Source organism: Apodemus sylvaticus, chromosome 1 (assembly GCF_947179515.1).
Source record: "Apodemus sylvaticus chromosome 1, mApoSyl1.1, whole genome shotgun sequence".
Taxonomy (NCBI): domain Eukaryota; kingdom Metazoa; phylum Chordata; class Mammalia; order Rodentia; family Muridae; genus Apodemus; species Apodemus sylvaticus.
Genome location: NC_067472.1, coordinates 96,017,802 through 96,034,415, shown reverse-complemented (window position 1 = coordinate 96,034,415; position 16,614 = coordinate 96,017,802). Strand labels below are relative to the sequence as shown.

The 16,614-nt window shown below is 42.2% G+C and overlaps 1 protein-coding gene across 2 annotated transcripts in view; it reads left to right on the top strand.

The window, feature by feature from the left end:
* Positions 1-5,565: 5,565 nt before the first annotated feature.
* The window catches only part of Ipo7 (importin 7), a 42,045-nt gene continuing 30,996 nt past the window's right edge, over positions 5,566-16,614 (top strand). The window contains exons 1-2 of one of the 2 annotated variants that reach the window (XM_052201337.1): positions 5,566-5,803; positions 16,421-16,502. In XM_052201337.1, the coding sequence (XP_052057297.1) occupies positions 5,720-5,803; positions 16,421-16,502 (166 nt within the window). In that variant the 5' untranslated portion in view covers positions 5,566-5,719. The remainder of the gene's footprint in view (positions 5,804-16,420; positions 16,503-16,614) is intronic. The other variant, XM_052201336.1, reaches the window with a different exon arrangement.

Below are 16,614 nucleotides of genomic sequence, written 5' to 3'. Positions count from 1 at the left end.
AGATTTAGAATTGGGAGTGCTGCTGGTCAATACCACATCAGTCTCAATTTTCTTAGCCCTTTTATACTTCACAGTATGAGGGGAAACAAAACCACAAGCTAACAGAAACAATTTGCTGAAACATACATAGGCTATCTCTTTCCATCCAAATGCCTTCATGTTTCCTCCACAAAGGTCAATAGAATCTTCATCCTCTCGCCTCTTGCCTCAAGTATACCTCCTCTTACAGTTCCATGCCTTAACAGGCTGTGAAATCTGACTACTGACCCTGCACTGCCTTGACTTTGCCTAGCAGGCAGACTTTTTCTCTCTCTCTTTTTCTTCTCTGCTTCAGAGCAGCAGCAAATGGCTCCCAACACATACGTGTATGAAATGCTATTTCTCCCTTGAGTAACTCTTTAAGAAAGTCCTCTGCTGTACAACTGGAACCTAGCAGACCTGTGTACATTATCTTAGAATACCAGTGACAAAGCAATTGAAGCAGCTAGGCAGGCAGGCAGGCACTCTGTCACTGAATTATACTCCAGTCCCATCTCCCACTCTCTGGTCTACATACACACTAGAGGACTTGGGTGGATAACAATCTTGCTCCAGGTCCAATTAGCTTGATGCTTTCTTTCTTTCTTTCTTTCTTTCTTTCTTTCTTTCTTTCTTTCTTTCTTTCTTTCTTTCTTTCTTTTTTTTTTGGGGGGGGGGTTGGATTTGTTTTTTTCGAGACAGGGTTTCTCTGTGTAGCCCTGGCTGTCCTGGAACTCACTCTGTAGACCAGGCTGGCCTAGAACTCAGAAATCCACCTGTCTCTGCCTCCCAGAGTGCTGGGATTACAGGTGTGCTCCACCATTGCCCGGCTAGCCTGATGCTTTCAGTATACTGAACCAGTATGGTGCTCTGTTCAGTACAAAAGATTGAGGTTACTGAAGGCCATATGATGACCATGGGCAAGGAAGTTAAAGCAGCCTTGGGGCTGGGGTATAATACAGTGATAAATCATTTATCTAACATGAACATTTAAACCCCAGTTCTGCATTTAAATAAATGAAATAGACTTGGGGAAAGATAGCAATGGACAGTGGACAATGCACAGTAGAAAGTATGTCCTTGCTGGGCAGTGGTGGCACACGCCTTAATCCCAGCACTTGGGAGGCAGAGGCAGGCAGACGTCTGAGTTTGAGGCCAACCTTGTCTACAGAGTGAGTTCTAGGTCAGCCAGCCAGGGCTGTACAAAAAACTCTGTCTTGAAAAATAAAAAAGAAAAGAAAAAAACAGAAAGAAAGAACGAAAGGAAGGAAGGAAGAAAGAAAGAAAAGAAAAGAAAGTATGGTCATTTTAGTTGGTTTTAGTTTTGGTTTCAGAGAAATGGTATCTGAAGTTAGCTTTGAACTTTTTTTGTTGTTGTTTTTCTTGTTTTTGTTTTTTGTTTGGATTTGGTTTTTTCGAGACAGGGTTTCTCTGTATAGCCTTGGCTGTCCTGGAACTCTGTAGACCAGGCTGGCCTCCAACTCAGAAATCTACCTGCCTCTGTCTCCCAGAGTGCTGGGATTACAGGCATGTGCCACCACTGCCTGGCAGCTTTGAACTTGTAATGTCTGTTCTTCAGTTTCCTGAGTCCTGGGGTTGTAGGCTGATGCTACCATACACAGTTGACAGGATGCCTTTGAGTGGTACTTTCTACATAGTTGCACAATTGCTGGAAGCTCTGTTCACAGGCTGCCTGTGTTTAGGCTTCAAAGCATTCACAGAGGTGTCAAGGAAGGCTGTAGATGTACTCTTGCCAAGAGGTGGGACCTGAGTCATAGACTAATCATTCCGTGTTAATACATTCCCACTCCTGTAGCTTTGTTTTCCTACTTGGCTCTGACACTGTCAACCTATATTCCTTCAGTGTCTGTGGAAACAGATTAGCCAGGCTTACAAGGCTTTTGTTTTGCAATTTATTTTCTCTGTTCATTGACCTCCAACATATTCTCTGGCATGTGTGTATCCCTGTACACAAATAATAAATAAAGGTAGACATAAAAGGAAAAATTGAAGGAAAGGAAGGAAAAAGGAAGAAGAAAATTATTTGTACAGGGCTGGAGAGATGGCTCAGTGATTAAGAGCACTGACTGCTCTTCCAAAGGTCCTGAGTTCACTTCCCAGCAACCATCTGTAATGGGATCTGATGCCCTGTTCTGGTGTCTTTTTTTTTTTTTTTTTTTTTTTTGGATTTGGATTTGGTTTCTTCAAGACAAGAGTTTCTCTGTGTAGCTCTGGCTATCCTGGAACTCACTCTAGATCAGGCTGGCCTCAAACTCAGAAAGCCACCTGCCTCTGCCTCCCATAGTGCTGGGATTACAGGCGTGTGCCACCACTGCCCAGCTAATCCAGTGTTCTAATGTTATGAAGAAATACCATCATCAAGGCCATTCTTATAAGGGAAAACATTTAATTGAGGCTTGCTTACAGGTTCAAAGATTTAGTGCATTATCTTTATGGTTGGGAACATGGGGTATAACATGGTGCAAGAGAAGGCTACATGGAACTGGGTGTTCTCTGTCCACATCTGCAAGCAACAGGAAGAAAGACTGAGCCTAACTTGAGTTTTTGAAAAGTCAAAGCCCTCTCCCAGTGACACCCACTTCCTCCAACAAGGCTATTCCTCCTAATCTTTATATTCCTTTCAAATAGTGCCATTACTTGATGACTAAGCATTCATATATATGCGCATATGGGGGCCATTCTTATTCAAACCACCACACCTGGGTTACAGGAGACTCTGCCTAAAAAAAACGGGGGTAGTGGGTTCTAAACAGATAACTACCAGGAAGTCTTTTTTGGGGGGGGGGGCAGTTGAGACAGGGTTTCTCTGTGTAGCCCTGGCTATCCTGGAACTCACTCTGTAGACCAGGCTGGCCTCGAACTCGAACTCAGAAATCCACCTGCCTCTGCCTCCCAAGTGCTGGGATTGAAGGTGTGCGCCACCACTGCCCGGCAACTACTAGGAAGTCTTATAGGTAATGCTGTAGTTTGAATGTTTAACTCCTTCCAAAGTAATGTTATTTCAATTTTATTGCACTTTATTTATTTTGTGTGTGTGCATGTACATTCAAAAGTCAGAGGACAGTTTGCAATAGTTGGCTTTCTCTTTCCACCACACAGAGCCTGGAGACTGATGGGTGTCTCTTGGAGGTCATCAGTTTGGGAACAAGCATCTCTACTAGCTAAGCCATCTCACTAGTGACCCAAGTGATAATATGAGGGTTGACTTGGAAGGAATCGATGGGCTTGTAGATAAACTAGATGAAAGGGCTTTGGAGCACAGTAGAAAGATATGCACCCAGGGGTTACTAGAGGGTAGTATTTCAGAAGGTAAAGTTCATGGGTATTTGTGGTGTGTGTGTTCCCTTGTCTTATGCATTTACTTACTTATATGTGCTTGTGTGTGAGGGCCTGAGGTTGATATTCAGAGTCTTCCTTAACTTTCCTCCACTTTTATTTATCAGTGAAGTTTTTCACCGAATCTGGACCTCTACATTTCCAGCGCCTCTAGTTACCCTGCCCGCCCAAGGTTCCAGGGGTCTGTCACACCAATCCTGTTTTTTTTTTTTTTTTTTTTTTTTGAGACAGGGTTTCTCTGTGTAGCCCTGGCTGTCCTGGAACTCACACTGTAGACCAGGCTGGCCTCGAACTCAGAAATCCACCTGCCTCTGCCTCCCAAGTGCTGGGATTAAAGGCGTGCGCCACCAGCCACCACCGCCCAGCCAATTCTGCTTTTAATATGGGTTCTGTGGATCTAAACTCTGTTCTTCATGCTGGCTTAGTAAGTGTTTTACCTACTGAGCCATTTCCTTATCCCTCAAGGGTCTTTCATATATCTTTTAGGCAGCCCTTCAGTTCTTTTGGGTCTAGTTATATTGACTAATCTGTGCAGTCTGCCACCTACCTGCCATCCTTCAGGTACAACTTGGCAGTACCTTATTTCACACCTGTATTTATCTCTGCCATCTTGCTCCAAGACATCTGTGTTATGCATCTTTGGATTTCTGTGGCCACTTGTTGGGAAACTTAGCATGTCATAGTTCAGAAGTGTTTAGTCAGGTTTAAATCCAAGGATGTGACCCTTTATCAATATAACAGTAGACAGATAAATGTTTCTTTTTTTTTTGTTTGTTTTTTTTTTGTTTTTCAAGACAGGGTTTCTCTGTATAGCCCTGGCTGTCCTGGAACTCACTCTGTAGACCAGGCTGGCCTCGAACTCAGAAATCTGCCTGCCTCTGCCTCCCAAGTGCTGGGATTAAAGGCGTGCGCCACCACCGCCCGGCTGGGATAAATGTTTAATTTCTTTCCCTAAATAGAAAGTCTTGAGATGCATTCCAACAATTTCTAAGGAAATCTCACAAGATCTAGTATAGTATGTAATTATTAAAACAATTGTCTTCTCCCTCCATTCTTTGATCACTCCCAGATTTTTCTTCACTTTTGTCTCCCATCCCTCTCTTGAGTCAGGGTGTCATTTATGTAGAACAGGCTGGCCTGGAACTTACAAGAGATCCAGTCGCCTCTGCCTCCTGAATGCTTGGGTTAACCCAAGGAGTGCCACCATGCCTACCTATCATTTTTGTTTTCTGAGTATTTGTTTCAGTTTCTATTAAAGGAATCTCAGATAGAAAATGTCATTACATAAGATGGTATTGGAAGCATGGTGAGAAACTAGTTCTGACAATACCCGTTATAGGGTACGGAGGCCTTCATACCTGTTTATAACTGAGCTAGTTAATACTTCAAGTCTGGAGGAGGCTGGATAGATGGCTCAAGAATTAGCAGCACTGCTGGGCGGTGGTGGCGCACGCCTTTAATCCCACTACTTGAGAGGCAGAGGCAGGTGGATTTCTGAATTCGAGGTCAGCCTAGTCTACAGAATTGAGTTCCAGGACAGTCAGGGGCACATAGAGAAACCCTGTCTCAAAAAAACCACAAAAAAGCCGGGGGTGGGGTGTGTGTGTGGGGTGGCGCACGCCTGTAATCCCAGCACTCTGGGAGACAGAGTCAGGAAGATTTCTGAGTTGGAGGCCAGCGTGGCCTACAGAGTGAGTTCCAGGACAGCAAGAGCTATACAGAGAAACCTTGTCTCGAAAAAAAACAAAATCCAAAAAAAAAAAGAAAAAAAAAAAAAAGAAAAGCCGCAACAAACAAACAAACAAACAAAAAACACACAAAAATCCATCCATCTCAAATCATTGTTGAGAAAGTTCCATCTGGGAGGCTGATGCAGAGGTATTGCAACAAGTTCAGGTCAGCTTGGGTTACATTAAGTCTGTCTCAAAAAACAAAGCAGAAGTTTCTTTTAATTATACCGTTAGTAACAACGTATTGCATCACATATTGTTTGAGGTGCTCTAGGGATATCATATAGAATTTGTAACTATTTTACATTTCTTTATGTGGCGTTGAAGCTTTTTTCTTTCAGTAGTTAGACTGCTGCGGGGGCCAGCCACGTGGGCCGTGTCTTGTGTTTGCGGACTACATTTCCCAGGGTGCTCCGCGGGAGACTTGACAGGAAGTGGCCGGAGCATCTCCCGCCTCCACGCCGAGGCGAGAAGGTTCTATCCGGGGCCTTGGCGCTTCTCTTTCCTTTCGCGCCGGTTGCCTCTGCGGAGTGCGGCCGGTCCATGTGCGCAGTGAGTGGCGCTATTTCTGCTTCAGTAGCACCGGTGTCCCGGGTTTGACTGACCGCGCGGCGATGGATCCCAACACTATCATTGAGGCCCTACGGGGCACCATGGACCCAGCCCTGCGCGAGGCCGCTGAGCGCCAGCTCAATGAAGTAAGGACGGCCGGCTAGCGGCTGCTGCGGGCTAGTGGACTGGCAGGCCAAGCCTTCCAGGCCTGGCTGGGAACGCGTCGCGCGTCGCGGACGAGCCCATTTGGAGAGGCTGGGTGGAGATCTGCCCGCCGTGCCAGACTCCGCCGCGGGGACGCGGCGCCCAGGCCGCCTCTCTGTCGGCTTCTGAGTGGGCCTCTGGCTCCGGTCTGGGCGTGAGGAGCCGGCCGAGCTAGCGGGCGTGACGGTCTAGACACATGGCCGGCTCCGGTGGCCCGCCGCCCTCTGGCTCTCTCCCAGCTTGTTCCTTGCTGTCGGGAGGGGGCGAGACAAACTGGGAGGGTGTGAAGATGTGTCCCAGAGCAGTCTTGCGGGCGCCGCGTCGGCCGGGGTTCCTGGGAAAGCTAGCTAGTCCACTAGGGGCTGCGCCTGTCAGCCTTGTCTCGGCTCTAGGTGGATCAGTGACCTGCCCGTCCGGTACAACTTTCTTCTCGCCGGCGAGCTCCTAGGGACAGATTTCAGATCTGGTAGGGCAGGGGTAGTGTGGGTTACACAGTGCGATCCCCGCTCTGGTACTGTCATAGTACCACAGTTGGGAGGCGGGATGATGTAGTGGATAGGGTCAGATAAAGTGCGACCTTCTAGGTATAGCAACCTTACTGATTTCTGGAGTAAGTGACCTTGGGCAAGTCTTGTAACCTCCGGATCATGAGTTGTACTCATTCATGAAATTAGGCCACAGGGTTGCTGTGATGGTCAAGTGTGATAATCTACGGCGCCTATGGAGCTTTCATATGCTACATTTGTGGAGAGTTGGTTTCTCTTCCACGTGTTTTGGGCAGTGCCCCTTGGAAAACCGTAATATTACATGGATATTCCATTGTACTGATTTCATCATCGTTCTTTATTTCTGAACTTTGCTATTTTATATATTACTAAGACTTAAAGAGGTTTATAAAAAGGCCTCTGTAACGTCTCCAGACCTGACTGAGTCTTAGTGTTATAGTGTGTGTGTTCATATACATATATATGTATACTGTATATACACATATACTAAAACGTATGCATGTTTACACACACATATGTATAAGTATTTTTTTAACGCAAAAAGAAACCCTTGTTTAAAGAAATCTTTAGAGCATTGACAGAGAAACATCAGGGAGACCATTAATTGAGCATCTGAAGTTTACTATGCTGTAAAGATATCTCTGCCTTCAAGGAATTTACACGTCTTCAAGACCACCCACAGTTCAAATAAATTGAATTATTTCAAAATTAAAAGGTAGGTCATCTTTATGTAAATGAGACCATGCTGAAGGGTCATAGTATACTGAAATTTTTAGACCCAAAGTCACCTAGGCAAGCACTTACTTTGGGATGTAAAATGAATGGTAAGGCGAAACAAGTTGTCCCTTTAAAATGTTATTAAATCATACAAGAAGTTAATGGATCAATTGCTCTGTTTTAGATGGATTTTCTTTATAATCTATATTATTCTGCTTATGGAATGTAATACACGTGATAAAACAAGGCATTCTGTGGTGGTTTACACCTATAATTCCAGTGCTTGGATTGCTGAGGCAGGAGGATTGATGCTCCAGCTCAGGAGTTTCAGGCCAGCCTGGACTGCAGATGAGACACTGGCTTTTTCAAATAAGTCTAGAAAAGCTGAAAATTTTGTCCTAGGTATTTCTCTCATGACTACATGGAACTCTTAAAATTGTTTCTTAAAAGGGTTGATTTCTTCTGTATAAAGATTGGTAAATATTGTCTTCAAATGTGAAATTCTGCGAAAAATAACTACATTTCTAGTTTTTTGTTTTGTTTTTGTTTTTCAGACAGGGTTTCACCCCAGAACCCAAGCTGGTCTCAAATTCCTGGGTAATCTTTCTGCCTCAGCCTTTCTAGTCCATGTACCAGCACATCCAGTTTTGTATGTCTACTTATGAGCACTAGTATAATATAGATGTAGAGAAAATATTGACAAGTATTTTTTTGTTTTGTTTTGTTTTGTTTTTTGTTTTGTATTTGTTTTTTTTTTCCCCGAGACAGGGTTTCTCTGTATAGCCCTGGCTGTCCTGGAACTCACTCTGTAGACCAGGCTGGCCTCAAACTCAGAAATCCGCCTGCCTCTGCCTCCCAGAGTGCTAGGATTACAGGTGAGCACCACCACCGCCCGGCAGACAAGTATGTTTTAAAAGTTAAAGGAATAATCAAAATATTAATCAAAGTCTTTGACTCAGCAGTTGATCTGCTATTCTAGAGTACAGTGGAACAGTGAAAACTGATAATCTTTTCTGCCAAAGAAAATGTATAATTTGGCTGGCATTTCTGTAATTTTTAGCTCTTGTATGTTTTTCAGTTACTGCATTTAGATTGTTAGGTAATCGTCCTAAGGTAACTTTTAGAATGTTTACCTTGACTTAGGAAACAATTCAGATAAGTCTTGAAGAATGAGAAAAGAACATCTTTGAGAGGCTCTTATGCACTCAGTGTGATAAGGTACACACTTTATCTTTCATTAAAGCTGTTATTACTCCTTAGACATTTAATATTGCTCATGTTAAAAGATCTTTGACATTTGAATGATTCCCTTAACTAAGTGAGCTAATCATTAGCTAAAAACTGGAGATAATTTTTTTCAGCAGTTTTATTTTAATTAATTTTTTTTAGCAGTTTTATTTAAATTAATTTTTTTTTTTGAGGGAGGATGCTTGAATCTTAGTTCCTGGCTAGCCTAGAATTTGTTCTGTTAACCTGACTGTCCTTGAACACAAAAAATGTACTTGCCTCTGCCTGCTGAGCTCCTGTGCTCACACTGGATTGTGTTCGAAACTCTTCAGGTATCTCACTGACTAGTTCCTTCATCTATCTTTTCAAATGTATTGTAGACTAGTTCCCATTTTCTGACTACATTCCCATCTCCTTCCCTTGTTTTATAAAGCTCTCGTGAGTATCATGTTTACTTAAAGGATACCCGAGTATTCTTTAAGTAGACATATCACATAACTAAGATTAAAAATGACATTAGATGGTTTGTGGCATGTAGGTTTTTTTCTTTTTGAGACATGGTTCTTTGTCTTTCAGACTCCTGAGTGCTAGGATTACAAATCTCACACCACTGTGTCCAACCTAGATAGTATTTTCAAATGGCCTGTGTGGTAGAGAACCAAATCTAGCAATGTTGTCAACATGTATGCTGATGTCTACATATATGCAAATATATACATACATAAAAAGAAAGATTTTAAAATTCTGTACAGTCTTTATGCAGCAATATATCTTGTCATGCATATCAACAGGGGTCAAGTCTCTTGTGTAAGATGGGATATTTACATATTAGCATTAGCCTGTGTACTACTGCGTTGCATCATTAGATCCCCTGTACTTTAAATCTTTATAATGTTCAGTTAATTGTAAACATTCTGTAAAGTCTATATGTCAGTACAGGTGCAATTTTCTCCCTAAATTTTTTTTCCATCTGAATATCAGGCTGTGGAACCTGCTGATTGCAGGGTTTCCTTATATGTATAATTAAATAGTATCTGCCACTGTGTTGTGTGGAAGTGGCATCAGTAAATCCTTCAAGTTACTTGAGCTGCATATGTTACTTTTTTTTTTTAAAAGATTTATTTATTATATGTAAGTACACTGTAGCTGTCTTCAGACCAGAAGAGGACATCAGATCCACATTACAGATACTTGTGAGCCACCATGTGGTTGCTGGGCTTTGAACTCAAGACTTCTGGAAGGAGCAGTCAGTGCTCTCCCACTGAGCCATCTCTCCAGCCCGCTGCTGCATATGTTACTTAATGTACAAGTTGATGAAGCCTAGAGTTTGTTTCCTGACTCCATCTACTTCTGTCTTAGTTCTGAAACCTTCAATTGAAATGCTGAAGTCACAACAAGGTAGCAATATTAGTAGGAAAGTTGACAACAATTCTAAGCATGTAATGACTGGCATGCAGTAGGCACAGGAAATGTCTGTTGAATTCAAAAGCCTAAATAGAAGTGTTTAGAACAGCCAGGCGGGTGGTGGCGCACGCCTATAATCCCAGCACTCTGGGAGGCAGAGGCAGGTGGATTTCTGAGTTCGAGGCCAGCCTGGTCTACAGGGTGAGTTCCAGGACAGCTAGGGCTACACAGAGAAACCGTGTCTCTAAAAAACCAAATCCAAAAAACCAAAAAAAAAAGAAGTGTTTAGAACATTCATTTGTGCTGTAGAGATGGCTTAGTAATTAAGAGCCCATGTTGCTCTTCCAGAGGATCGAGGTTTGTTTCCCAGGAGATCTGACACCCTCTTCTGATCTCCAGGCAATGGGCGGGTATGGTGCACATAAATGCAGGCAGAAAACTCAGGTACATATAACAAACCTAACACATTTCTTTAAAGAACAAAGATGTTTATGTGTGTGGGTATTTTGGTAGTATGTATGTCTGTGCCAGGTGTGTATGCCTGAGATCCTTCAAGACCAGAAAAACAGCATTAATCCTGTAGAACTGGAATTACAAATTGTTGTGAGCTACAGTGTAGGTGTTGGGAGTTGAATCTCAGGGTCCTCTAGAAGAATAGCCAGCATTCCCAACATCTGAGCCATCTAGAATACTTAATTTTTTAATCCTTAAAATAGATTTTTGCTTAGGCATAGCAGTTCAACACCTTGGATGCTGAGAAAGGAGAGTAAGTTGAAGAGTTCCTTGTTGGCCTGGCTTAAAAAGTAAAATTCTGTCTCAGAAAATAGATAAATCTGTTATCTATTTGAGTGCCTTATTTTGGAGATTAATTGATGTGTCTTTTTTTAGATTAGGAGAAAACTTATTTAGTATGTTATATATATCTGCATGAGTGCATGCATATGTTCCACAGCACCTGTGTGAAGTTAGAAGACAGTTTGTGAGAATGAACATTAGAGTATTAACACAATAATACACAATAGCAAGTATTTAGGAGGGAATCTTGAGTGCCTACATGCATTATGGGGCAAATGCATTTTGGATTGCAAGGGCAGATTTTATTTTAGTCTGTAGTTTCAGGCTGGTTTATCTGAGAAAGTAAATTTGGTATTGATGAATATTTTGTGTTTCAAACTGTTTGAGTCCTGGGATGATTGCCATAAACAGTTACTTTCATTACTATGATATTTATACTTCTTTTTTGTTTTTTTGAAAGAAAGGGAAGAAAGGGTTTCAGCTGGGTGGTGGTGGCGCACGCCTGTAATCCCAGCACTCTGGGAGGCAGAGGCAGGCGGATTTCTGAGTTCGAGGACAGCCAGGGCTATACAGAAAACCCTGTCTTTTCACTTTAGTTCCATGCATATATGCATATATATTCCTAAGCACATGAATACAGTCTACTAGTCTGTTTAATGTTATTTGTATGTTGTCAGGACTGACTACTTTGTATTGGATAACCAGTTGGTGTGATCTTCCCTAGAAAAGTTCCTTAGAATTCCTTAGTTGCCTATAGTTCTTTGTGTAAAGTTGAGGATTCTTGTGTGTGTGTGTTTTCCTCATTACAGATGGATGTGAGTCACCATGTGGTTGGTTGCTGGGATTTGAACTCATGACCTCCGGAAGAGCAGTCAGTATACTTAACCTCTGAGCCATCTCACCAGATCCAAGTGGAGGATTCTTGAGCTTTTGCTATTGTCCTTGTTCAGTTTGTGTTCTGGCAGTTATGTTGCTTAGACTTGTGGTTGTAGCTTCTGATACTCCTAGGAGACCCAATCTTGTAATAGCGAAATGTTGTCTTCAGGCTTTTACACTCATTCTGCCCTCTTTTCCAAAATGATTCCTGAGCCTTAGGAGAAGGTGTATCCATTGGGTCTGGGCTCTACAATTTTGGTTTTTGTTTGGTTGTGTTTTTTTTGTAATGGTGGGAAGTTTCTTCGAAAGGTAAGGACTACACTTATTTGTGGGTATAAAGACATGTTGGCGCACGCCTGTAGTCCCAGCACTCTGGGAGGCAGAAGCAGGCGGATTTCTGAGTCCGAGGCCAGCCTGGTCTACAGAGTGAGTTCCAGGACAGCCAGGGCTGCACAGAGAAACCCTGTCTCGAAAAGAACCAAAAAAAAAAAAAAAAGACATTTAGAATATACTTTGGGATTTTGCTTGTTTAGTAAAGCAGTGCTTGTAGATTCTTCAACAAGATCCATGACATTTCTAGTCCTGGGTAGTTAGCTAGGTTTTCAATACGAGGAAAGATTTTCTTGCCAAAAGGATCTTTTTTGGGAGGTGGGGGTTCGAGACAGGGTTTCTCTGTATAGCCCTGGCTGTTCTGGAATTCACTCTGGCTTTGAACTCAGAAATTTGCCTGCCTCTGCCTCCGAGTGTTGGGATTAGAGGTGTGTGCCACCCCTGTCCAGCTTTTTTTTTTAAATGATTTATTTATTATATGTAAGTATACTGTAGCTGTCTTCAGACACACCAGGAGAGGAAGTCAGATTCCATTACAGATGGTTGTGAGCCACCATGTGGTAGTAGGAATTGAACTCATCATTCAGCATTGAATGTTCAATTCCAAATTGAACATTTGGAAGAGCATTCAGTGCTCCTAACCACTGAGCCATCTCTCCAGCCCCCCCAAGAGGATTGTTTGTTTGTTTGTTTGTTTGGAAACAGGGTTTCTCTGTGTAGCCCTAGCTGTCTTGGAACTCACTCTGTAGACCAGGCTGGCCTCAAACTCAGAAATCCACCTGCCTCTGCCTCCCAAGTGTTGGGATTAAAGGTGTGCGCCACCACTCACCACTGCCCAGTCCCCAAGAGGATCTTAAATTCAATTAGAGAGTCATTGGTTACTGCCTAGTTATTTGTGCCATTATTGTACCCTTAGAGCTATCATGCCAGGCTGGTCATTGTAGACTTTGTAGGCATCAGAGCTGCCTGGGACAGTTGGTTGCTTCCTTCCTTTGTAAGCTACAAAGAGAAACCCTGTGGGGGCTATCATGCCTGGTATTGGGGGTTTTTGTTGGATGGTCTTGGCTCTTGGGAGGAAGCCCAGATAAGATACTTGATCTTAAACTATATGTGTGTTGCAGGTCCTTTTTTAAAGGTAATTGTATGATTCCTTGTGTCTTTTTTTTTTTTTTTTTTTTTTTTTTTTTTTTTTTTTTTTTTTGGTTTTTTGGTTTTTTGGATTTGGTGTTTTCGAGACAGGGTTTCTCTGTATAGCCCTGGCTATCCTGGAACTCACTCTGTAGATCAGGCTGGCCTCGAATTCAGAAATTCGCCTGCCTCTGCCTCCCAGAGTGCTGGGATTAAAGGCGTGCGCCACCACTGCCTGGCTTTCCTTGTGTCTTTTTAAGAAATGTTAACTGTTTTTACCCTCCTCTCTTGTATTTATCTTCCTCCCTGTTCCCTAATTTTATCCTTTTCCCATTTAGAGATCATATCATTTGTACACTGTTAGTTCTCCTATTACCTCCTCCCCTAATAATAGTCCCTATCTGCTTTTCTAATATGTACTCATGTATTTGAGGATTTGGAAATAGAAGCCTCAAATGAAAGAGAAAATCCAGCGTTTGTGTTTCTAGTTCTAATTCTATCCATTTACTGGGCTAGACCCTGGAGAATGGTGCTTGGTTTTTGGTTTGGTTTTGTTATTTAGAAGGGGCTGGAATGTGTGAGCACCTAGACTCAGTTCTAGTATTCCTCCTATTCAAGAAAGCAATAGTGAGCCCAGCAGTGGTGGCTCACGCCTTTGATCCCAGCACTTGGGAGGCAGAGGCAGGTGGATTTCTGAGTTCAAAGAAGCCAGCCTGGTCTACAGAGTGAGTTCCAGGACAACCAGGGCTACACAGAGAAACCCTGTCTCGGAATCCTCAAACCCCCCCCCCCCCCCAAAAAAAAAGAAACCTGTGCTTAAAAAAACAAAACAAAAAATAAATAGATTTGAGAGGCAAAATAATGACCCAGCTTGGGGTGTCTAGAAATTAATTTGAACATCAGGATCATCAAGCTTGTTTTTGGGTTTTGTTTGTTTGAGACAGTATTCTAGGTTAGTTTTGAAATGACTGTGTGGCTGAGAATGACATTGATCTCTTGGTCCTCTGGTCTCCACCTATCCTTTACCACACACCAAATATATAACATTTCTTAGCAAAGGGTACTGTTCAGAATTTGGGAGGGAGAAACTCCCTGAGTATTTTGGTTATGAGACAAGAACTTAGTGACAACATTGTTCATAAAAACGATATTTAGAATATACTTGGGGATTTTGTATATTGAATTAAACATTGTTCAAGATAGAAACAATAATACTATATTAGTATTTGTAATTCTGTCTTTAAATTAGGCTAAGTCAATGCTACAGAGTAGTTTAAAAATTATGGAAACAGGCTGGAGAGATGGCTCAGTGATTAAGAACACTAGCTGAACTTTCCAGGAATTACGTGCCCCCTTCTGGGCTCTGCAGGACAAGGTATATAAGCAGGTAAAACAACCATGTAAATAAAACAATTTAATAGAAAAATGTGTTTATTGTAGTAGGTGGATAGTCTGTTAATTTTCCGTCAGCAGCTGCACCTTAATGATGTAGGCTTTTTTTTTTTTTAGGCTTACGCAAAGCAAGTTATTGACAGAAAATAATGTGAGAAGTCCTTTCCACAGGGACTATGACAACCCCCCTGAGTGCTGTCAGAGGGAATGGGGGGGTCACATCTTCAATCTGCCCAATATTTATCCTAGAGCCAGAAAAAGCTCTGAGGGCTGACTGGGTTCCAGGCCCAGGGGTTTTAGTCCTGTTTCTTCCTGTGGCTTGGTGTTTGATATGCAAGGCTGTGATGCCCAGCTCCTCCCACCTGTACATCCTGGGCAGCCACCGTGGTTGTACAAGGAGAGAACTCATCTCGGTCAGCCTTTACCTTCATTCTGCTGCTTACTCGGCAGATGGTTTCCTTGCCAGAAAGATTGATAACATGGACAAGGGTGTCATTGAAGGATGCAGAGATGTGGCAGACAGCAAATACATTCTCTCGTTCAGTTACCTAAGGTCCAAGGTTGATGATCTGTTCTTCCTTCTTCTTTTCCTTCCTCTTGTGCTATTTCTGAACATTGTTTCCAGACTCCTCCATCAGAAAACTTTTTTTGGTCTTTTAAGTAATTTCTTTTCTTTTTTTTTCTTTTCTTTTCTTTTCCTTCCTTCCTTTCTCTTTCTTTCTTTCTTTCTTTCTTTCTTTCTTTCTTTCTTTCTTTCTTTCTTTCTTTCTTTCTTCCTTTCTTTCTTCCTTTCTGATATTTATTTTATGTATATGAGTGCGCTGTAGCTGTCTTCAGACACTAGAAGAGGGCATCGGATTCCATTACAGATAGTTGTGAGCTGCCATGTAGTTGTTGGGAATTGAACTCAGGACCTCTGGAAAAATAGTCAGTACTCTTAACCGCTGGGCCATTTTTCCAGCTTTTAAGTAATTTCTAAAACAAACTGTCCTAGTTGGAAAGTATGTGCATATTATTGTTACTACTGTTATGACTAATAGTTAAGCTCTTGGTTCATAATTCTCTTTGGGTTTTTATTTTTTGGAGACAGAGCTTCTCTGTGTAGGTTTCACAGGTGTGTTCTATTAGTGCCTGACAGTTAAAATATTTTAAAAAAATTTTTAAAGATTTATTTTTTATGTGTAAGCACACTGTATTTGCCTTCAGACACACCAGAAGTGGGCAGCAGATCTCATTACAGAAGGTTGTGAGCCACCATGTGGTTGCTGGGATTTGAAGTCAGAACTTCCAGAAGTCAGTGAGTGCTCTCAACTGCTGAGCCATCTCTCCAGCCCTTAAAATTATCTTTAAGTGCTTGCTTGTTTTGTATGTCAGTCTACCACTTGCTTGTCTGGTGCCTGGGAAGGCCAGTCTTGTATCCCCTGGATTGGAAGAACAGGTGTGTGAGCTTCCATGTAGGTGCTAATAAATGAACACAGGTTCTTTAGAAGAACGGCCAGTGGTCCTAACCTGACCTATTTCTTCTCCAATTTTTACAAATTATTTTTATTGTATGTTTATGAGTTCACCACATGTGCAGTGTCCCTGGAGGCCAGAAGAGGTTTGTGATCCCTTAATTTGGGTTATAGAATGGTTGAGTGCAGGGACTGCATGCACCACCACACTTGGTTTTTGAGATGCTAAGGATCAAACCCAGGGTTTTGTGTGTTATGCAAGCACCAACCAGGCCAACTGAGCTAAATCTGAGTCTATTGATTATTTTGGCGGTTTTGTTTTTTTGAGACAGTTTCTCTGTATAGCCCTGGCTGTCCTGGAACTCACTCTGTAGACCAGGCTGGCTTCCAACTCAGAAATCCTTCTGCCTCTGCCTCCCAAATGCTGGGATAAAAGGCGTGTGCCACCACGCCTGGCTGTTGATTTTTGAGATTTTTCTGAGTCTCTTTTTAGCTCAGTTTGGCTTTAACTTTCTGCCTCAGCTTCCCTGAGTACTGGAATTAAAGATGTTAGCTACTGGACAGAGCACAGTACAATCATTCCAAGGAATCAGTTTTTATAAACAATATGTCCCAGTAATCCCAGCACTTAGAAAGCTAAGGAAGGAAGATGATGGGTTCAAGATGTGTCTAAACAAATAAGTTATGTTCATATGCAGAAATTTAAAGTCTTTTTGTTTACTTTTTATAGGCACACAAGTCTCTGAATTTCGTTTCAACACTGCTCCAGATTACTATGTCAGAACAATTGGATTTACCTGTGAGACAGGCAGGTAAGTTTCTTGAATTACTTCCTTGAGTGTAAAAACAAAATATTGATCGAAAGGTTTGTTATGGCCCTTGAGTGATCTATATTAAGAATCCATTCACTTTTGGTGTTTGTAG